The sequence below is a fragment of the Chiloscyllium plagiosum genome, unplaced genomic scaffold, assembly GCF_037043375.1.
Source record: "Chiloscyllium plagiosum isolate Xiang-an unplaced genomic scaffold, Cpla_swu_hap1 HiC_scaffold_28, whole genome shotgun sequence".
Taxonomy (NCBI): domain Eukaryota; kingdom Metazoa; phylum Chordata; class Chondrichthyes; order Orectolobiformes; family Hemiscylliidae; genus Chiloscyllium; species Chiloscyllium plagiosum.
In genome coordinates this window covers 28,993,657-29,017,904 of record NW_028270166.1, presented here as the reverse complement: position 1 = coordinate 29,017,904, position 24,248 = coordinate 28,993,657, and the positions used below count along the sequence as shown (strand labels likewise).

At 41.7% G+C, this 24,248-nt stretch overlaps 1 protein-coding gene across 4 annotated transcripts in view; it reads left to right on the top strand.

Annotated features, from left to right (window-relative positions):
• The window catches only part of LOC122565294 (protein ENL), a 116,700-nt gene that overhangs the window by 48,161 nt on the left and 44,291 nt on the right, over window positions 1-24,248 (top strand). For all 4 annotated transcript variants that reach the window (XR_015751842.1, XM_043721101.2, XM_087976077.1 and 1 more), the window contains one exon: window positions 16,728-16,810. Coding sequence is in view for 3 of the 4 variants with exons in the window: in XM_043721101.2 (XP_043577036.1) it covers window positions 16,728-16,810 (83 nt within the window). In the remaining variant the exon portion in view is untranslated. The remainder of the gene's footprint in view (window positions 1-16,727; window positions 16,811-24,248) is intronic.

The window sequence follows — 24,248 nt, the reverse complement described above, 5'->3', positions numbered from 1 at the left end:
ACTATCTTTACTATTCATCAATGATATCTCCTTTTCCCTTCCCACCTGAGGATTTTTCTTTTTCCTAGTTTCTATCCCTCACAGATTGAAATTGATGTCAGAAACCACACTTTGATTTATGAACCAATTCATAGATCTTCTCCCAATAGCCTTTGAGAGTTCTTACCTGATACCGACAAAATTAGCCTTCCTCCAATTTAGAATTTTAACTTTTAGATTTGGTCTGTCCTTTTCCATCACTATTTAAAAACTAATAGAATTATGGTTGCTGGATCCAAAGTGCTGCCCCACTGACACCTTATTTTCCCAAGAGTAGGTCAAGTTTTGCACCTTCTCTAGTAGGTACATCCACATGCTGAATCAGAAAATTTTCTTGTACACTCTTAACAAATTCCTCTCCATCTAAAGCCTTAACACTATGGCAGTTCCAGTTTATGTTTCGAAAGTTAAAATCTCCAACCATAATCACCCTATTATTCTTACAGATAACTGAGATTGCCTTACAAATGTGTTTCTCAATTTCTTGCTGACTACTAGGGGTCTATAATTCAATCCCAATAAGATGATCATCCTTTTCTTATTTCTCTGTTCCACCCAAATAACTTCCCTGGATGTATTTCGGGAATATCCTCCCTCAGTACAGCTGTAATGCTATCCCTTATCAAAAACTCCCCCTTCCCCCTCCCCCTCCTTTCTTGCCTCCCTTTCTGTCCTTTCTGTAGCATTTGTATCATGGAACATTAAGCTGCCAGATCTGTCCATGCCTGAGCCATGATTCTGTAATTGCTATGATATCCCAGTCCCATGTCCCTAACCATGCCCTGAGTTCATCTGCCTTCCCTGTTAGGCCTCTTGCATTGAAATAAATGCAGTTTAATTTATCAATCCTACCTTGTTCTCTGCTTTATCCCTGCCTGCCCTGAGTGTTTGACTCACTTCTTAACTGTACCAGTCTCAGATTGATCTCTTTCCTCACTATCTCCCTGGGTTCCCCACACATTATTAGTTTAAATCCTGCTGAGCATCTCTAGAAAATCTCCTGGCTAGTACATTTAGTCTCCTTCCAATTCAGGTGCAATCTGTCCTTGTACAGGTCACTTCTACCCCAGAAGAGATTCCAATTATCCAAAAATGTGAATCCTTCTCCCATACACCAGCTCCTCAGCTATACATTCATCTGCTCTATCCTCCTCTTCCTATCCTCACCAGCTCATAACACCAGGAGTAATCCAGATGTTACCACTCTCGCAGACTTCCTTTTCAAATTCCTGCCTAACTCCCTCAATTCTCCCTTCACAATCTCATCCTTTTCCCTTCCTATGTTGCTGGTTCCAATGTGTACAATGATCTCTTAGTGGGCTTTCTCCCCTTTGAGAACATTCTGTACCCTCTCTTAGATATCCTTGAATCTGGCGCCAGGGAGGCAACACGCTGCTGGCCACGGAAACGTCTGTATGTGCCTCTGACTAGACAGTCCCCTAATACAATCGTTCGCTTGGAACCTGATATACCCCTCATTGCATTAGAACCAGTCTCAATACCAGAAACTTGGCTGTTTGTTTGTGCTGCATTCCCCTGAGAATCCATTCCCCCCCCCCCCCCCCCCACCATTTTCCAAAACAGCATACTTGTTTGAAATGGGGCTAGCCACAGAAGACTTCTGCACTAACTGCCTGCCCCTCTTACCTTTCCTGGAGTTAGCTCTTCAATATGACTGTATCTGCGACTTTTTTCTCTTCCTGTAACTGCCATCCATCACACCCCTTTTTTTCTTGTAAATACTTCATTGCCTCTAACTGTCGCTCCAACCAATCCATTTGATCTGATGGGATTCTCAACAAACGGCATTTATTGCAGATATAATCTTCAATAACACGTAAACTCTCCCTAAACACCCACATCTGACAAGAAGAGCATATCACTCTATTAAGGGCCACTTTTTCTTCTTCTAATCTGCAGACCAGAAAATAGCACCGTCTTATTCCACTACAAAACACTGCTCCAGGCTAACTTAATACTTATGGCTTATATTTTTAAGTTTAATCAAGAGATGTATCTCAATAAAACATATAATCAAGAAAGAACCTACTCTACTCACTACTGCAGACTTACAGCAAGGAGGCCACACTTAAAGCTATTCAACTTATCTGTTTTTGTGTTGTGACCTTTCCCAAACAGGTTCCTCCAAGATTAGTTGTGAATTTCGCTTTAATTTTCCTACACGCACTCCGATGTCCAGTGATACATGAATTCAACAGCAAATACAGTAACTGTGCAGGTTCACTGCTGTGTCAGTTAGCAGTGTGGGTGTTTCTTTTTCTCTTTCCCCCTCTCTCTGCGCAGACCATGTGCTGCCTTTGTCTGTTCTTCTCTCTTTTAAAAGTACTGATGTTTTGACTTTTTTGCTCTCCAAAGTTCCAAAATAATGCAACAGCGTATAAAACAGTAATTGCTATTCCTGGAATTTGAGGAAATCTCCTCAAACACTTAAAATACTTCAAAAGAGGAGCATCCTGTTATAGCCAGAAATTTTTCCTGTCCTCCATCTTGTTCAAAGAAAATCTAGAAGACATTGCATGACATTGACTCTGCTTCGGTGAAGAGTGCACATTGATATTTGGTTTGCCAAATGCACCTAATCCATCCAAAAGAAATCTCTATGGAAGCAGAGACAGATGATTCTGGGGGACATCAGATAAAGTAACAGAGGCTTCCTCACCTCTCCTTGGAGTGGATTAACTTTTAATTTGCATGTCCAATGCGAAAACTTCAACACCCAGTTGTTTGATTTTTCCTTCAAAGAGGATCACCAAATGTGATAGAGATCTCTATCTGTCCTAAAGCTGCACTCGTAGGACAAGCTACACCAAAATGACCGTAACTGATACTATGTTCTTCGATTTTGCTCCCTCAAGAATCTGAAGTGCTCTTTTGGAAGAGTTTTTTCAGGAAATTGTAAAAAACTATGGTCGGCACCTCAATCTTAGCCCATGATAATGGCTGCAGTTCTTTACAGTCATAAGAGTCATAGAGATGCACAGCACAGGAACAGACCCATCGGTCCAACTTGTCCATGCTGACTCTACATCCTAACCTAATCTTGTCCCATTTGCCAACACTTGGCCCATATCCCTCTGAACCCTTCCTATTCATATACCCATCCAGATGGCTTTAAAATGTTGTCATTATACCAGCCTCCACCACTTCCTCTGGCAGCTTTCTCCATACACACACCACCTTTGCATGAAAACGTTGCCCTTTAAGTCTCTTTTAAATCTTCCCACCCCCTTGGCTGTTCATCCTATCCATGCCCCACATGATTTTATAAGCTCACATGATTTTATAAACTTCTATAAGGTCACCCCTTCGCCTCCGATGCTCCAGGAAAATAGCCCAGCGTATTTAGCCTCTCCCTGTAGTTCAAACCCTCCAACCATGGCAACATCCTTGTAAAGCTTTTCTAAACACTTTCAAGTTCAATGATAGCTTTCTTCATAGATGGGAGACCAGAATTGAACATAGTATTCCAAAAGTGACCTCACCGATGTCCTGTACAGACACAACATGACATCCCAACGACTAAACGCAATGCACTGACCAATAAGGGCAGGCGCACTAAATGCCTTCTTCACTATGTAGTCTACCTGCGATTCTAATTTCAAGGAGCTATGAACCAGTACTTCAAGGTCTCTTTGTTCAGCAACACTCCGCAAGACCACACCATTAAGTGTATAAGTCCTGCCCTGATTTAGCTTTCTAAAATGCAGCACCTCACATTTATCTAAATTAAACTCCATCTGCCACTCCTTGGCCCAATAGCCCATCTGATCATGGTCCCGTTGTACTTTGAGGTAATCTTCATCGCTGTCCTCTACACCTCCAATTTTGGTATCATCTGCAAACTTACTAACCATACCTCCTATATTCACATCCAAACCATTGATATAAGTGACAAAAAACAGTGGACCCAGCACCAATCCTTGTGGCACACCGCTGGTCTCCAGTCTGAAAAGCAACTCTCCACCATGTCCCTCTGTCTCTTACCTTCGACCCGGTTACATATCCAAATGGCTAGTTCTCCCTGCATTCCCTGTCACTAAATTGAATTTGAGCACAGGTGAATTCCTCCACTGAAGATGGTCAAACCCTTAAGGCGTATCTGGCTAAAAGTAAGCAAAACACAAACAAGTTTAAAACAAATAAGATTCATGAAGAATGCGGAGGTCTTCAAAAAAATGCAGAGATTTACGTGATTATTTTGAAGGATGAAGGAGGTCTAGAGAATTCACAATTTTTCTCAAGCTCAAAGACAAATGTCATGATTTGGAGATGTCGGTGTTGGACTAGGATGTACAAAGTTAAAAATCACACAACACCAGGTTATAGTCCAACAGGTTTATTTGGAAGCACTAGCTTTCGGAGCGCTGCTCCTTCATCAGGTGATTGTGGAGTATAAGATCGTAGGACACAGAATTTATAGCAAAAGTTTACAGTGTGATGGAACTGAAATTACATACTGATAAAGACCTGGATTGTTTCAGTTTCATCACACTGTAAACTTTTACTATAAATTCTGTTTCTTACGACCTTATACTCCACACTACCTGATGAAGGAGCAGCGCTCCGAAAGCTAGTGCTTCCAAATAAACCTGTTGGACTAAGGACAAATGTGAGAGGTATGTCCAGAATCTGTAATGGTTTTGACAAGAGTAAGTAAAAAAGAGGGTGATGAAAGGCATAGATGTATAGTAATTTGTGAAAGAACTAGAGGTAACAGGAGGAAATTTTTCTTTTGCTGGTTGCTGCAATGATGAGCCAAAAACTTTGGTAAAAACTGATTCAGTTATAACTTTCAAACCTGTGTTAGGCCAACATTTGAACTGGAAGACCTTGTGAGATACTGGGGAAGCAACAGCTAAATGGGTTGAATTAAATGGCTTTTTGAAGGTGCCAATGCAGGTGAGATGCATAAAAAAAACTTGTCTCCTTCATTAGCAGTCTATGACCCTATGAAATCCATTCTCACTGTCTATTCAATGAAAGCTATTCTTTGTTCTACAAATGGCAACTCAAATTTTAGAGAATTGGATGAAATGGACTTTAGATATTAATCAACCTGCTTGCAAGTAATGCATATCAGGTGGATTGCTAGAACTCTTATCCTCATTTACAGATGAATGCATCACTCTCTCAAAGTACCTCGATGCTCCCAGCAGCCCCCAACTGTATCACATATCTATCTTTCTATGAATTAACTTATCTGCATGGGCCTGCATTTTTATCAGAATCTGTCCCTAGAATGTATTCACACAATTCACCAATGTTTCAAAGAGTTGTCTCATTTTGGATGATGAACATCTCTGAGGATTTAATCAGGTTACAAAAGAATAGAACCAAACCCAAGGATGGATATAGTTTTGCTTAACTCCAACATGGAATGTGAGTCATCTTCATTGATGTGTTTCAAGGTCTTGTAAGGATTACAGATTTTACAATAATTGAGAATAGTTCCATGGTCACTGTTAATGAGATCAGCTATACTAGTCCAGATTTGTTACATATAATTTGGAATAGCCATATTTAACATTACTCGCATTGAATTTCTGCTACCACTCACTGTAGCCACCTTCTCCTGAGAAGATTAATTTTGAAAGGTCAATTATTCTTTTATTGATAACTAGTAAGATTCAAATACCTACAAGCATGTCTGATGACTTGGAAAGAAGCCATTCAACCTGTTCTCTCCATTCTGGTTCTCTGCTAGAGCAATTCAACTAGTCCCACTCTGCTGTTCTTTCCCTGGATCCTTGCAAAGTGTTTTTTTTTAGATAGTTGCCCAGTACTTCTTGGAAAACCATGATTGAAAGTACTTTCAGCACACAATAGAAGAGTTAGAATCATTGTTGTGGTTCTGTTCGCCGAGCTGGAAGTTTTTGTTGCAAACGTTTCGTCCCCTGGCTAGGCGACATCATCAGTGCTTGGGAGCCTCCTGCGAAGCGCTTCTTTGATGTTTCCTCCGGTGTTTATAGTGGTCTGTCCCTGCCGCTTCCGGTTGTCAGTTTCAGCTGTCCGCTGTAGTGGTTGGTATATTGGGTCCAGGTCGATGTGTTTGTTGATGGAGTTTGTGGATGAATGCCGTGCCTCTAGGAATTCCCTGGCTGTTCTCTGTCTGGCTTGCCCTATGATAGTAGTGTTGTCCCAGTCGAATTCATGTTGCTTGTTGTCTGCGTGTGTGGCTACTAAGGATAGCTGGTCGTGTCGTTTCGTGGCTAGTTGATGTTCATGTATGCGGATTGTTAGCTGTCTTCCTGTTTGTCCTATGTAGTGTTTTGTGCAGTCCTTGCATGGTATTTTGTACACTACATTAGTTTTGCTCATGTTGGGTATCGGGTCCTTCGTTCTGGTGAGTTGTTGTCTGAGCGTGGCTGTTGGTTTGTGTGCCGTTATGAGTCCTAGGGGTCGCAGTAGTCTGGCTGTCAGTTCTGAGATGCTCCTGATGTATGGTAATGTGGCTAGTCCTTTTGGTTGTGGTATGTCTTCATTCCGTGGTCTTTCTCTTAGGCACCTGTTGATGAAGTTGCACGAGTATCCGTTTTTGGCGAATACCTTGTATAGGTGTTCCTCTTCTTCTTTTTGCAGTTCTGGTGTACTGCAGTGTGTTGTGGCCCTTTTGAATAGTGTCCTGATGCAGCTTCGTTTGTGTGTGTTGGGGTGGTTACTTTCATAGTTTAGGACTTGGTCTGTGTGTGTGTGGCTTTCCTGTATACCCTTGTAGTGAATTCTCCGTTCGGTGTTCTCTGTACCATCACGTCTAGGAATGGGAGTTGGCTATCCTTTTCTTCTTCTCTCGTGAATCGGATTCCTGTGAGTGTGGCATGGATGATCTGGTGTGTTTTTTCTATTTCCGTGTTTTTAATGATTACAAACGTGTCATCGACATATCTGACCTAGAGTTTGGGTTGAATTTGTGGTAGGACTGTTTGTTCTAACCTTTGCATAACTGCCTCTGCTATGAGTCCCGAGATTGGTGATCCCATGGGTGTTCTGTTGATTTGTTCGTGTACTTGTTCGTCAGGACACTATTCAAAAGGGCCACAACACACTGCAGTACACCAGAACTGCAAAAAGAAGAAGAGGAACACCTATACAAGGTATTCGCCAAAAACGGATACCCACGCAACTTCATCAACAGATGCCTAAGAGAAAGACCACAGAACGAGGACATACCACAACCAAAAGGACTAGCCACACTACCATACATCAGGAGCATCTCAGAACTGACAGCCAGACTACTGCGACCCCTAGGACTCATAACAGCACACAAACCAACAGCCACGCTCAGACAACAACTCACCAGAACGAAGGACCCGATACCCAACATGAGCAAAACTAATGTAGTGTACAAAATACCATGCAAGGACTGCACAAAACACTATATAGGACAAACAGGAAGACAACTAACAGTCCGCATACATGAACATCAACTAGCCACGAAACGACACAACCAGCTATCCTTAGTAGCCACACACGCAGACAACAAGCAACATGAATTCGACTGGGACAACACTACTATCATAGGGCAAGCCAGACAGAGAACAGCCAGGGAATTCCTAGAGGCATGGCATTCATCCACAAACTCCATCAACAAACACATCGACCTGGACCCAATATACCAACCACTACAGTGGACAGCTGAAACTGACAACCGGAAGCGGCAGGGACAGACCACTATAAACACCGGAGGAAACATCAAAGAAGCGCTTCGCAGGAGGCTCCCAAGCACTGATGATGTCGCCTAGCCAGGGGACGAAACGTTTGCAACAAAAACTTCCAGCTCGGCGAACAGATCCACAACAACGAGCACCCGAGCTACAAATCTTCGCACAAACTTTGAAGTTAGAATCATAGAGATACAGAACACAGAAACAGACCCTTTGTCCAACTAGTCCATGCTGACCAGATGTCCTAAATAAATTTAGTCCCACTTGTCAGTGTTTGGTCCATATGCCTCTAAACCCTTCCTATTCCTATACCTATCCAGATGCCTTTTAAATGTTGTAATCATACCAGCCTTCACCACTGTCTCTGGCAGCTCATTCCTTACACACACCACCCTCTGTGTGAAAAAGTTGCCTTCAGACACCTTTTAAATCTTTCCCCTCTCACTGTTAGCCTTTGCCCTCAAGTTTTGGACCTCCCCTCCCCCCACCACAGCCCCTCCCCCTGTGGAAAGGTCCTTCCTTCTTTACCATATCTCATGATTTTGTAAACCTCTATACAAGGTCACTCCTCAGCCTCCGACTTTCCAGCTTATTCAGCCTCTCCTTCTAGTTCAAACCCTCCAACCCTGGCAACATCCTTTTTCTGAACCCTCTCAAGTTTCACAACATCCTTCCTATGGCAGGGAGACCATAATTGCATGCAGTATTCCAATAATGGCCTAACCAATGTCTTATACAGCCGCAACATGACCTCCCAAACTCATACACTCAATGCATTGATCAATAAAGGCAAGGCAAGCATACCAAATGTCTCCTTCACTGCCCTATCTACCTGCAACTACACTTTCAAGGTAGTCATTCAAGATCCTTCATGTCTCAGGTTCCATTCCAGCAGCTGGCATAGTTCTGTAACACTGTTCTGCAACATCTTCAGTCTGCATTGACACGATGCCTCACTCAGCTAAAGGAGATAGTATTAAATAAATAGACTGTGGGCTTCCAGTTCCAGAACAGCATTTACAAGTCATGTGAATATGGAAAGCAGCTTAGGTCATGCGTGAGACAGTGAGTCTCAAGCCCAGCCTGATAATCAAGGCAATATTCTACCCCCCACCACTTCCTCCGGCAGTTCATTCCATACACGCACCACACTCTGCGTGAAAAAGTTACCCCTCAGGTCCTTTTTAAATCTTTCCCCTCTCACCTTAAACTTATGACCTCTAGATTTGGACTCCCCCACCCTATGAAAAGACTTTAGTTGTTCAACCTATCCATGCCTCTCATGATTTTATATTTAACCTCTAACATTACTCCTCAGCCTCCGACATTCCAGGGGAAAAAGCCCCAGCCCATTCAGCTGCTCTGCATTACTCAAACCCTCCAGTCCAAACCTAAGGTATGGTGCATCAATAAATGGGAGTGATGCCAATAACATCTTGGCTTTGTACTCTAAAGCTGAATCCAGCAGTACAAGGTCCTATCACTTGATGTCAGTTCCCACGATTTTTACAAAATACCATCTTGTGTCAGTTCCCACGATTTTTACAAAATACCATCCATAATCTCAGTTCATCTTAGCATGCGTTGTTACCTGGATTATTCAATCAATTTAATCACAGTCAGTGTAGACCCAGATAGACAGCAGGGTTTCAGTGCAATTTGGAAACTTGGCACTTTTAGAAATAAAATTCCAATCTACGCTTTACCTACCACCAGACACAATGCTCAGAGATGTCCAATCAAGATGGAGACTCGTGGAAAGATGCACAAATGCTTTACTTGAAGGGGTAGTTAGGTACCTGCATGGCCTATACTGCTTACCTGTTTATAATTGTCACTTAATTTTAACCAGGAAATATTGATCTGTAGTTGGCATTGGATGTCTCATGATTATCCCAGGATAGAGTGTTATTCAAGATACTACCTTTTGCTATTGCCTTAACTGACACTAATAGCTGGTTATCATTCGCAAGGCAAGGCCTTGTTTGCAAGGCCTCACTCTTGGAAAATGGATGATGGCCAATTTACTTGGAATTGGACAATTTCTAAGCTTGAACACAGAATATCAGTCAAGATATGGTCCAAACACTGAAAGCAGTATCACAGGATGATATTCTTCACCTATTACTTAACAGAAGTGAACGTCATGACAGATATTCCTATCCCGGAGTGGATCTATTTCTGTATAAAACTGTGGGATGGGGTGGATTCTTTAGGATTCTTATGGAAATGAGCCAATAGTAATACAGGGGTAAGGAACCCTTTACAGGGCATTTGTGAATTTTCCCAATTTCACATATTTACACCTTTGCTCTTGGCTCATGATTCATTTCAGGATTCGACATCCAACCAAAGATGGTATAGAATAATTTTAGGATTAGGGAGCATCCAGATGTATTCACTCCCTTGATTAACAACCTTACAGATATTTGCTTGAAAACCAGAAAATAATAATCTGTATTTAAAGAACACTTTTGCCATGACAAAACTTTCGAACTTCACATAGGCATTACTCAACAAAATCTGATACCAGGCCAGATGAGCTGAAAGTTGGTGAAAGAAGTGGATTTTAAGGATTGTCTTACAAGAGTTAAAAAAAAGCTGAAAGGTTTATGTTAGGAATTGCAGAACTAAGGGTCGACCTACTGAGGACACAATCACCAATGGTGGGGCAATTAAGATTTAGAATATTCAAGCGGCCATAAATGGAGGAGTCCAGATATCTTGGAGATTTGTGGGCTGGAGGAGATTACAGGCACAGGAAGAAGCAAGAGTCAAAAAATGTGGCGCTGGAAAAGTACAGCCAGTCAGGCAGCATCTGAGGAGCAAGAGAGTCAACATTTTGAGCATAAGCTCTTCATCAGGAAGAAGCAAGGTCAGGTAGTGATTTGAAAATGAGAAAAATCTCTCTCTAGGCTGAGTGGTTTCACATTCTTAGGTATAAATGTTTCTCAATGGGTTTTTTGTTGGTTACCTCCTCTTGTATGGAAGAGAGGTTCAAGGCACAAGTGTGAACCAGATCCCTTCCTGCTAGCCTCAAGCCATGATCTTTCAACATCCCGGCAATAAATAGGGACAGGAAACCATTGCAGAGACCATTTGTGACAGGTATTAAATTTTAATCTGGAGATGTTCAGATTGATAGCCTTGCAATTAAAAGATAATAGAATATGTTCCAGCAACTTGCCCTCTTGACACCTGACATTTGATCAGTTTTTGCAGAGTGCCCGCCAAATAGGGTTGATGCAAGAAGAAAATAATAGCTTCAAGTAGTCATGTACTTCATGATCTGGAGTAGCTATAATTTGTTCATAGTCACTCCAAGTTGAATTCATGTTAAGAATGGTTCAGTCTTATTGTTTCATTTTTTCATTGTGGGAATGTTGTTTGATATGGAAATTTAGAAATTGCATTCAGTTAAGCTTCCCAATTCTCAATTGGAACTTAAAATTTTTTTTGAAGTTAGTGTTTCACTGTCTGAATTTCCTCAGCTTTTCGGTGAGGAAAACGCTATTTTGGTTTTTGCAATCAGAAGGTTTGCGCCCTTATTCTTGACTTGTAATACATTTGGCTTTCTGACTAAAGTTGATTCACAATTGCATCTGTATCTATCTATTTATTTGTGAAGAGATTGTTGGTCTTTTCTCTTGTCGAGTACTACATCATAGAACCATAGTGTGGAAGCAGACCATTCAGGAGAAAGTGAGGTCTGCAGATGCTGGAGATCAGAGCTGGAAATGTGTTGCTGGAAAAGCGCAGCAGGTCAGGCAGCATCCAGGGAACAGGAGAATCGACGTTTCGGGCATAAGCCTGAAGAAGGGCTTATGCCCGAAACGTCGATTCTCCTGTTCCCTGGATGCTGCCTGACCTGCTGCGCTTTTCCAGCAACACATTCCAAGCAGACCATTCAGCCCATCGAGTCCACATTGACCCTCTGAAGAACATCCCACCCAGACCTACCCACCGACCCTGGCCCTGTAACTCTGCATTTCACGTGGCTCATCCACCAAGCCTGCATATCCCTGGTCACTAGTTGAAAGTAGATTGCTATTTCCACGCTATATTCACATAGACCCCAAGTTTCTATTTCTTTTGCACAGAGCAATTTCAGAAGTCGTGGTTTTGATTCTTGTCATGTAAATGATGCTGTGCAATTCTGTTGCCAAGCAACAGAAACTTAATTGTATGGTTGAGTGAATGCCAACTTGCAGGGAGGAAACCTAAAGGGAAGATGACTAGTTATTCAATCCATTCCCTGGCTATTATGGACTTGTCTCGGTAGGTTTTCTAAACAATGTGTTGAATGTTCCTCAAGCACATACTAACCATTACTGTTTTACTTTATCTGTCGGACATGATATAGTAATAGTTCCTCCCTCACAGATTGCACAACTTTGGTATGATCCTGTGGTGTATGAAGGATCGTTAGTGAAGGAAAGCATTTGCCCATTTTGCAGGAGTGTCTTCACACTGGATGGTCTGCAACCTTCACATGTCACAATCCCGCAGATCCATCTGTTTTTTGAACTTCAGGCGTTGGGTTTCGATTAGGAATTTGTCGTTCACTTCAAATTAAAGAATTGTCATCTAGTTGGACGTCCTGCACCTTCTCCAGAGTTGGACTAGGAGCGCTCATTTTGACCATGTACCTGCATCACCATGGTAGCATTTTAATTTATGTGTATTAAGCATATTTGTGTACATTGTTCACCAAGCTCAGTTAATTTAAACTTTATTCCTGCGGTGTTTGAGAATGGTAGACCATTAAAACAATTGAGAGGCTGTTGCATGGTAAGTAACCTATTTTTAACTATTATCTGCATTGACTATGATTCTGAACACTATCACCACCGATATCACCAAAACCTTTGCTAGTTCTCAGGTGTGTTTCCTTACTCAGTATGTAGACAGACCAACGAGGGGGGAGGCCATTTTGGATTTCGTCTTCAGCAATGAGCCAGGACAGGTGTCAGATCTCGTGGTGGGAGAACACTTTGGTGACAGTGACCACAACTGCCTCATATTTACCACAGCCTTGGAGAGGGAAAGGAGCAGTTATCAAGGGAAGATATTTAATTGGGGAAAAGGAAATTATGACGCTATCAGACAGGAGTTGGGAAGTACAGATTGGGAGCAATTGTTCACAGAACGGGCACAGCAAACATGTGGAGACTGTTTAAGTAGCAGTTGTTGCGAGTGATGCACGAATTTGTTCCTCTGAGATAGGTAAAAAGGAGTAAGATTAAGGAATCTTGGATGACAAGAACAGAAGAGCTTCTCATCAAAAGTAAGAAGGCAGGTTAGGTAAGGTGAAGGAAGCAAGGATCTAGCGCAGCTTTAGAGGATTACAGGCTTGCTAGAAAAGAGCTCAAAAATGGATTGAGGAGAGCCAGGAGGGGGCACAAAAAAGGCTTGGCAGGAAAGATTAGGGAGAACCCAAAGGCATTTTACACATACGTGAGGAAAAAGAGAATGATCAGGGAGAAGGTAGGGCCGATCTGGGATAGCATAGGGAACTTATGCGTGGAGTCTGAGCATATAGGGGAAGCCCTAAATGAGTTTTTTGCTTCGGTTTTCATAAAGGAAAGGAACCTTGTTGTGAATGAGAACTTTGAGGAGCTGGAATACAGCCTTAAACAGATCAAGATTAATGAAGTTGATCTGCTGGAAATTTTGGCAAACACTAAGATTGATAAGTCCCCAGGGCCAGACCAGATTTATCCTAGGCTGCTCTGGGAAGCGAGAAAGGAGATGCCTAAGCCGCTGGTGAAAATCTTTGCTTCCTCATTCTCCATGGGAGACGTACCGAAGGATTGGAAGGAGGCAAATGTTGTTCCTTTTTTCAAGAAGGGTAGATTAGATTAGATTCCCTACAGCGTGGAAACAGGCCCTTCGGCCCAACAAGTCCATACCGACCGTCCGAAGAATAACCCACCCAGACCCATTTCCCTCTAACTAATGCACCTAACACTTAGCAATTCAGCATGTCCAATTCATCTGACCTGCACACCTTTGGATTGTGGGAGAAAACTGGAGTACCTGGTGGAAACCCACGCAGACACGGGGAGAATTTGCAAACTCCACACAGACAGTCTTCTGTACCACAAGCCTTTTAACAGCATCCAGGGAGAAAACTCGTCAAATGATCTCCAAAGAAATAGTAAATATTTTCTAGACCACCCTGTCATCTTCTAGCCTAATTGCCATCTCAAATATATCTTATAGGCTTTTTATTTGTAACCTATTTGTTCTGAAAAATATGTTGACTGCTCCTTATGATAGCTGCTCTGTTGATGATTACTGGCAGCCTCTCTATATTAGTAGAGTATATCTCGCCTGTGTAGGTGTTGGGCTCCCACTGCTTTGAACATTGAAGTCATGTTATTGATTGTCCATTTTTTTGGTTATCATTCTAATGTCTGTGATTGGCTGAAAATGTCAATGTATCATAATTCTTTCTTTTTGAGTCATCTCGGATCTAATCCATCTGCAGATGTTTATTTCTCCCAGCTTTTGTATAACAGACCTATTTGAGATTCCAACTTCTACATGCATCATGGATCTTTTCCCAAATTTACTTTACCCAAGATTTGTCTACAGTCTACTTGAGAATATTTGATAAGAATTCTATTGTATCATCTATGACAGCTTTATATAATGAATCCCTTAGTCTTTGGTCCTTGCTAGAAACAGAGAATTAGGTTGAAAAGTGCAAAATTGAAATCACTGGTTATATCTGATCAAAACTATTTTGCAACTCAACTTGGAATCAGCCATTTTCCTCCTGCTTTCCATCTCCCATGGTCCCACCATCATCATGGCTTGCTCTTGTATAACATGAGCAAAAATAGTGAGTTTTGAGAAGATTTGTAGCTCAGGTTGAGTTCTGGATGTAGGTTTGCTCGCTGAGCTGGAAGGTTCATTTCCAGATGTTTCGTCACCCTAACTTACATCTTCTGTGAGCCTCCGTGCAAAGGATTGTTGATAAGTCCTGCTTTTTATATATATGTTTGGGTTTCTTTGGGTTGGTTACGTCATTTCCTGTGGTGACATCATTTCCTGTGGTGATGTCATTTCCTGTTATTTCTCTCAGGGGATTGTAGATGGAGTCGAACTCGATGTAGATGCAGTCGAACTCAATGTGTTTGTTGATAAGAGTTCTGGTTGGAATGCCATACTTCTAGGAATTTTCTTGCGTGTCTCTGTTTGGCTTGTCCTACAACATGCAAAACTATTGTTATTTACAAATTACCATGCAAGAACTGTAACAAACACTACATTGGACAAACAGGCAGAAAACTAACCACCAGGATACATGAACACCAACTAGCCACAAAATGACATGACCCTCTCTCACGAATATCCTTACACACAGATAAGGAAGAACACCACTTTGACTGGTACAACACATCCATTCTAGGACAAGCCAAACAGAAACACGCACGAGAATTCCTAGAAGCATGACATTCCAACCGGAACTCTATCAACAAACACATTGAGTTAGACTCTATCTACCACCCCATGAGAAAAAGAACAGGAAATGATATCACCACAGAAAATGACATCACCACAGGAAATGACATTACCAACCCAAAGAAACCCAAACATATAAATAGAAAGCATGACTTATCAATAGTGCTTCGCTTGGAGGCCCACTAGCTAGTAGGGTGACATAACGTCTGGAAATGAACCTTCCTGCTCAGCGAGTAAACCTACATCAATGAGCAAAAATATTCACTGATTTCATAAACAGCAGGTGTAACATTAGCACATCGATGTTGTGTTGCAAATCACATATTTATTTCTTCATGTCAGTTGTACAGCTGTCTGTCCAAATTGCTGTCACTTCCATAGATTTTTCAGAACTAAGGAAGCAATATGATCATACTTTGGTCTGAATAGAGGGTTTACTTTTGTTGGTGGTACCATTAGCACACTGATTAAAAATATTGGGGCCATGTTAAAATGAAAAAATCAAGAATGTGTGCGTAAATCAGTTTGTTAAAAACAGTGCATGTGAAAGGTTAAATCTTTTTGCTGCACAGCTACTCGAAACTTCTGTAAAGCAAGGGTGTCAATTGTGTAGAAGGCTTGTTTCACGGAATAACATTTTATTTTCTTTGCCTCTTCTGCTGGTTCTTCCCCATCAGTTTGACATTTAGCAGGATTTAGCCTGCAGGGCAGTGACAATGGTAGCAGCATTCACTGAAGAGTTTTGGTTTTTAAATGATAGCTATGATTTAAGGATGCTGAATTGAGTCAGCATTTCGCAGCATTCCATGGATTAATATTTAGGATTTTGCATAAAGTTCTCATCTCAGCTAAATTTCTGGGGCCACATCCCAAGTACAGGTTTCTCTAGAAAGGAGAAGTATTTGTCTGTCATATGTCTCCTTGCCTTGTCTTTAGATTTGGATTGTTTAACAGCCTCATTGAACAAAGATCGGTGTGCAAAGTGAGAGAACCTAAAAGGAGAGATGTAAGTCATGTAATGAGAAGAACCAAATTAAAAGTTTTGGCCACAATTTCTAGGAGCTTGCTTGATTGATTGATTTGGCAGAGTCATGGAACTTTCCAGAACTTCCAGTGGGATAAGCTACCACTTTTTGTCTACTCCAGAAGTTACCTTTATTGCATTTTGTCAAGATGGTGCATGAGGTTGACCCCGCACATTCTTTTCCCCACTCACCTTTGTTTTTATATGAATAGGTGTGAGAGATAAAATTGTTGGAAAACTATTTTGGTCAAGGGGGGAGGAACAAGATGAATAACTGACCCACGGGGTTTTTCAAAGTTCAAGTGTCCAGTAGTCGCATTGTCATTCCAGAAGAACAGTAGAGAAATGTTAATAATTCTGATGAAGCAACTGAATTAAACATAAAGCAGTTTCCTTTCTTGTTTTTAATGAGGCCTTCAGTTTTGGTGTTGGACTGATAGGTTTTTTTGAAACTCCTTGTTAAATGTTAAAAAAGGAAAACTTAGTGTTTTTTATTTCTTCCGATGTAGTTTGCAAGGAACCACCTTATAAAGTGGAGGAGTCTGGCTACGCTGGATTTATTATGCCAATTGATGTCTACTTCAAGAACAAGGTACTTCTGCTGATCAACTTTACTTTTAATTTATAAAAAAGAGTAAACAGAAGTTCACTCTGAGCTTTAATCTTTTCTGGTCCCCAGCTCTGTCTGATTCCATAACTCAGAATCTTAGGACAGCCTGTGATTCTGATGAACAGTTACAACCAGAATGTATTATTTCTTTCAGGTGCTGGCTGACCTGCTGAAATATTTTCAGCATTTTCTATTTTAATTTCATAATCTCTTTAGCACCTCAAATCACAGTACAGTATAGGAGAGTTCTGGAGTTCTGTTTCCCTCTAACCCTTCAGCCATAGTTGTTAAACAGTTTCTCCAAAGCTATCTGAAAAATCTCAAATTCAGTCAGACAACTGTGCATGCTGTTTGTCTCCCCTTGACCACTCTTCCACGAGACCAGACATTATTCTTACTCTCAAGATTGCCTTCGCTCTAAAGACTTGTGAAGGTGCTGGTGTTGGACTGGGATGGACAAAATTAAGAATCACACATCACCAGGTTATAGTCCAACAGATTTACTTGGAAGTACTAGCTTTTGGAGCACTGCTCCTTCATTAGATAGCTGTGGAACAAGATCATAAGATATAGAATTTATAGCAAATGATCGCAGCGTCATGCATGCATGATACAATATATAGAACAAACCTAGGATTTATAAAATGTTACATGGATTGACTGCCTGACGGTGCGTTTTTTGAACAAAAACCGTACAAGCTGCAGGCAGTCATAGAGTCATAGAGATGTACAGCATGGAAATAGACTCTTCGGTCCAACCCGTCCATGCCGACCAGATATCCCAACCCAATCTAGTCCCACCTGCCAGCATCCGGCCCATATCCCTCTAAACCCTTCCTATTCATATACCCATCCAAATGCCTCTTAAATGTTGAAATTGTACCAGCCTCCACCACTTCCTCTGGCAGCTCATTCCATATATGTACCACCCTGTGCGTGAAAAAGTTGCCCCTTAGGTCTCTTTTATATCTTTCCCCTCTCATCCTAAACCTATGCCCTCTAGTTCCGGACTCCTCGACCCCAGGGAAATGACTTTGTCTATTTATCCTATCCATGCCCCTCATAACTTTGTAAACCTCCGTAATGTCACCCCTCAGCTCCAACGCTCCAGGGAAAACAGCCCCAGCCTGTTCAGCCCTTCCCTATAACTCAAATCCTCTAACCCCGGCAACATCCTTGTAAATCTTTTCTGAACCCTTTCAAGTTTCACAATATCTTTCCAATAGGAAGGAGACCAGAAGTGCACGCAATATTCCAACAGTGGCCTAATCAATGTCCTGTACAGCCGCAACATGACCTCCCAACTCCTGTACTCAATACTCTGACCAATAAGGAAAGCATACCAAACGCCTTCTTCACTATCCTATCTACCTGCGACTCCACTTTCAAGGAGTTATGAACCTGCACTCCAAGGTCTCTTTGTTCAGCAATACTCCCTAGGACTTTACCATTAAGTGTATAAGTCCTGCTAAGATTTGCTTTCCCAAAATGCAGCATCTCACATTTATCTGAATTAAACTCCATCTGCCACTTCTCAGCCCATTGGCCCATCTGGTCCAGATCCTGTTGTAATCTGAGGTAACCCTCTTCGTTGTCCACTATACCTCCAATTTTGGTGTCATCTGCAAACTTACTAACTGTACCTCTTATGCTCGCATCCAAATCATTTATGTAAATGACAAAAAGTAGAGGACTCAGCACCGATCCCTGTGGCACTCCACTGGTTACAGGCCTCCAGTCTGAAAAACAACCCTCCACCACCATCCTCTGTCTTCTACCTTTGAGCCAGTTATGTATCCAAATGGCTAGTTCTCCCTGTATTCCATGAGATCTAACCTTGCTTATCAGTCTCCCATGGTGAACCTTGTCAAACACCTTACTGAAGTCCATATAGATCACATCTACTGCTCTGCACTCATCAATCCTCTTTGTTACTTCTTCAAAAAACTCAATCAAGTTTGTGAGACATGATTTCCCACGCACAAAGCCATGTTGAGTATCCCGAATCAGTCCTTGCCTTTCCAAATACATGTACATCCTGTCCCTCAAGATTCCCTCCAACAACTTGCCCACCAGGTCAGATGAGGTCAGGCTCACTGGTCTATAGTTCCCTGGCTTGTCTTTACCACCCTTCTTAAACAGTGGCCCCACGTTTGCCAACCTCCAGTCTTCCAGCACCTCACCTGTGACTATTGATGATACAAATATCTCAGCAAGAGGCCCAGCAATCACTTTTCTAGCTTCCCACAGAGTTCTCAGGTACACCTGATCAGGTCCTGGGGATTTATCCACCTTTAACCATTTCAAGACATCCAGCACTTCCTCCTCTGTAATCTGGACATTTTGCAAGATGTCACCATCTAAATTGTGGGTGGCACGGTGGCACAGTGGTTAGCACTGCTGCCTCACAGCGCCAGAGACCTGGGTTCATTTCCTGACTCAGGCGACTGACTGTGTGGAGTTTGCATATTCTCCCCGTGTCTGCGTGGGTTTCCTCCGGGTGCTCCGTTTTCCTCCCACAGTCCAAAGATGTGCAGGTCAGGTGAATTGGCCATGCTAAATTGCCTGTAGTGTTAGGTAAAGGAGTAAATGTAGGGAAATGGTTGGGTTGCGCTTTGGCGGGTCGGTGTGGACTTGTTGGGCCGAAGGGCCTGTTTCCACACTGTAAGTAATCTAATCTAGTAAGTAATCTAATCTAATCTATTTTCCTACAGTCTATATCTTCCATATCCTTTTCCACAGTAAATACTGGTGCAAAATATTCATTTAGTATCTCCCCCGTTTTCTGTGGCTCCACACAAAGGCCGCCTTGCTGATCTTTGAGGGGCCCTATTTTCTCCCTCGTCACCATTTTGTCCTTAATATATTTGTAAAAACTCTTTGGATTCTCCTTAATTCAATTTGCCAAAGCTATCTCATGTCCCCTTTTTGCCCTCCTGATTTCCCTCTTAAGTATACTCCTACTTCTTTTATACTCTTCTAAGGATTCACTCGATCTATCCTGTCTATACCTGACATATGCTTCCTTCTTTTTCTTAACCAAACCCTCAATTTCTTTCATCATCCCTATACCTACCAGCCTTCCCTTTCACTCTGACAGGAATATACTTTCTCTGGATTCTTGTTATCTCATTTCTGAAGGCTTCCCATTTTCCAGCCATCCATTTACCTGCAAACATCTGCCTCCAAACAGCTTTCGAAAGTTCTTGCCTAATACTGTCAAATTGGTCTTTCTCCAATTTAGAACTTCAACTTTTAAATCTGTTCTATCCTTTTCCATCACTATTTTAAAACGAATCGAATTATGTTCGCTGGCCCCAAAGTGCTCCCCCACTGACACCTCAGTCACCTGCCCTGCCTTATTTCCCAAGAGTAGGTCAACTTTTGCACCTTCTCTAGCAGATACATCCACATACTGAATCAGAAAATTGTCTTGTACACACTTAAGAAATTCTTCTCCATCTAAACCTTTAACACTATGGCAGTTCCAGTCGATGTTTGGAAAGTTAAAATCCCCTACCAAAACTACCCTATTATTCTTACAGATAGCTGAGATCTCCTTTCAAGTTTGTTTCTCAATTTCCCTCTGACTATTAGGGGGTCTATACTACAATCCCACTAAGGTGATCATCCCTTTCTTATTTCTCAGTTCCACCCAAATAACTTCCCTGGATGTATTTCCGGGAATATCCTCCCTCAGCAGAGCTGTAATGCTATCCCTTTATAAAAATGTCAGTCCCCCTCCTCTCTTGCCTCCCTTTCTATCCTTCCTGTAGCATTTGTATCCTGGAACATTAAGCTGCCAGTCCTGCCCATCCCTGAGCCATGTTTCTGTAATTGCTATGATATCCCAGTCCCATGTTCCTAACCATGCCCTGAATTCATCTGCCTTCCCTGATAGGCCCCTTGCATTGAAATAAATGCAGTTTAATTTATTAGTCCTGCCTTGTCCCTGCCTGCCCTGACTGTTTGACTCACTTCTGTTTTCAGCTGTACCCATCTCAGATCGATCTCTTTCCTTACTATTTCCCTGGGTCCCCTCCCACCTTACTAGTTTAAATCCTCCCAAGCAGTTGTAGCAAATTTTCTGCCAGTATATTAGTCCCCTTCCAATTTAGGTGCAATCCGTCCTTCTTGTACAGGTCACTTCTACCCCAAAAGAGATTCCAATGATCCAAAAATGTGTAACATTTTATAAATTCCTACTTTGGAAATAGAACCAGTCTGACTCAAGATTGGGATACAGACAGACTCTAACCTCACACCTTTAATACATTGACTGAGCTGAAATGTCACCTTTTTAAATAACCTTAAGTTATAAGACCATAAGACATAGGAGTGGAAGTAAGGCCATTTGGCCCATCGAGTCCACTCCGCCATTCAATCATGGCTGATGCGCATTTCAGCTCCACTTACCAGCGTTCTCCCCGTAGCCCTTAATTCCTCTAGACAACAAGAATCTATCAATCTCGGCCTTGAAGACATTTAGCGTCCCGGCTTCCACTGCACTCCGTGGCAATGAATTGCATAGGCCCACCACTCTCTGGCTGAAGAAATGTTTCCGCATTTCTGTTCTGAAATGACCCCCTCTAATTTTAAGGCTGTGTCCACGGGTCCTAGTCTCTAAGAATGTGATTTGAAAGAAGTTCTGGGACTTGCACATTAAGGAACTGAAACTTCCAATCCATTCTAAAATATGAAAGACTTAACAGCCATCTAAGTTTGTTCAATATATTGTATCAGTTGCATGCGTGACACTGTGACCTATGCTATAAATTCTGTGTCTTATGATCCTGCTCCACAGCTACCTGACAAAGGAGTAGCTCTCCAAAATACTTCCAAATAAACCTTTCGGACTACAACCTAGTGTTGTGTGATTTTTAAATTTATCCAGAGACTTGAGCACAAACTCTGTGCTAGTATAGTACTAAGGTAGTGCTACACTGTTGGAAGGACTGCCCTTCAGATGAGAAGTTAAACCAAAGCACAAAAATAGAATTGTTCGAAAAACTGAACAGCACCCTTCTTCAGATCTCTGATTTCTGTCCATGGGTCCTGCCAGACCTGCTTAGTTTTGCCAGTGATTTCTGATTTTGTTTCTAATTTCCAGCATTTGGCAGTTACTTTGGTTTTAAGTTGAACTAAGCCCTTGTCTTCTCCCTCAGCTTCTATGCCACTTTTTCTAAGATGTGCAGAGGAATTCTTCTTGGTGTTTTTGCTGATATTTACACCACAAATCTAGTCATTAAAAGCATGTTATTTGATGATTATCATATTGCTGTTTGTGGAAGCTTGCTTTGTGCAAAGTGATTGTCATGTTTCCTACATTATAGCAGTGACCAAATGCATTTTGTTAATCATAAAGCGTATTTCAATCTGATGAAGTCATGCATGGAGCTATATGAATGGACATCTTACTTTTGCAGATTTGAATGCTGTTTCTGGTGACCCCAGATTCTTACACCTGCTGCGAAATCTCCACTGCACTTTTGTGTTTTCCCAGGCTCTCCCAATCAAGTAGTACATCATGCGACCCTATTCATGTAAATGATTTGGATGTGAACATAGGAGATGTGGTTAGTAAGTTTGCAGGTGATACCAAAATTGGAGGTCTAGTGGACAGTGAAGAAGGTTACCTCAGATTACAATGGAATCTTGATCAGATGGGCCAATGGGCCGAGGAATGCCATATGGAGTTTAATTTAGATAAATGTGAGGTGCTGCATTTTAGAAAGGTAAATCAGGGCAGGATTTATACACTTAATGGTACTGTCCCGGGGAGTATTGCTGAACAAAGAGTCCTTGGAGTGCAGGCCAATAGTTCCTTGAAAATGGAGTCACAAGTTGATAGGTTAGTGAAGAATGCTTGCCTTTATTGTACACTGCATTGAGTATAGGAGTTGGGAGGTCATGTTGCAGCTATACAGGATGTTGTTTAGGCCCATAATGGCATATTGTGTGCAATTCTGTTCTCCCTCATATAGAATGTTGTGAAACTTGAAAGGCTTTAGAAAAGATTTGCAAGGATATTGCCAGGGCTGGAGGGTTTGAACAATGGGAGAGGTTGAACAGACTGGGGCTAATTTCCTTGGAGCGACAAAGGCTGAGGGGTAACCTTATAGAGGTTTATAAAATCATGAGATGCATGGGTAGGGCAAATAGACAAGGTCTTTTTCCTGGCATGGAGGAGTACAAAACTGAAGAGCATAGGTTTAAGATGGGAGGGGAAAAATTGAAAAGGACCCTAAGGGGCAACCTTTTCATAAAGAGGATAGTGCATGTATGGAATCAACCTCCAGAGGAAATGGTGGAGACTGGTTCAATTGCAACATTTGAAAGGCATCTGGATGGGTATATGAATCAGAAGGGATTAAAGGGATATGGACCAAATGCTGGTAAATGGGACTAGATATATATAAAGGTGATCTGGTTGGCATTCATGGATTGGACCGCAGGATCTGTTTCCATACAGTATATCTCTATGATTCTATGCTAATATTTAGGTCCAGCAGACCAGGCCAATTGTGTTGATTAGGGTCATATATTCAGGGCTTTGATGTTTTGGCAGAACGCGCTGTGCATTTTTCAGCTTGGGGTAAAGGGCAACATAGCACCACCTAGTGGTCAGAACCTGTTTACTTGGGGCTTTATGATTGCAAATATGGACGTCAAACTGATAGCAGAAAAATTGGCATGAAAATGTCAGAGACAATGTGACAGCAGGGGGTAAGGTTCTGCATGTGGACTATTAACACTGAAATCCAGGCTAATGTTCTGGAGAAATGGGTTTAAATCCCAACGTGGCATATGGTGAAAGTTGAATTCAATGAAAAAATTGGGTTAAAAAACTAGCCTAATGCCAACCATATAACCATTGTCAATTGTCACTGTAAACCTATCTAGTTCATAATTGTTGTTTGACGAAGGTAATCTACCATACTTAACTGATCTGGCTGACACGTGACTCCTGATCTAAAGCAATGTAGTTGACTCTTAACTGCCCTCTGGGTTATTAAGGGTAGTCAATTAGCTTAGACAGTAACGCCCACATCCTGGAAATGAATGAAACAGAACCAAGAGCATTAAACAGTTAATGAACTATAGATATGTAGTGAGAGAAATTGTTAGAATCTGTTATTGAGGAAGTAATAACAGGTCATTTGGAAAGTCAAAATACAATCCATCCGAATCAGCACTATTTTATGAAGGGTAAATCATTTTTGATTAATTTGCTAGAGTTCTTTGAAGATGAAACAAGCAATATGGATAATGGGGATACCCTATACATATTATATGGACTTCCCAAAGGCATTTGATAATGTGCCACACAAAAGGTTAATGCACAAGGAAAGACCACATGGGGCATGGGGTAATTTATTAGCTAGCATAGAGGATTGTCTAACCAGTCAGAAGCAGAGAG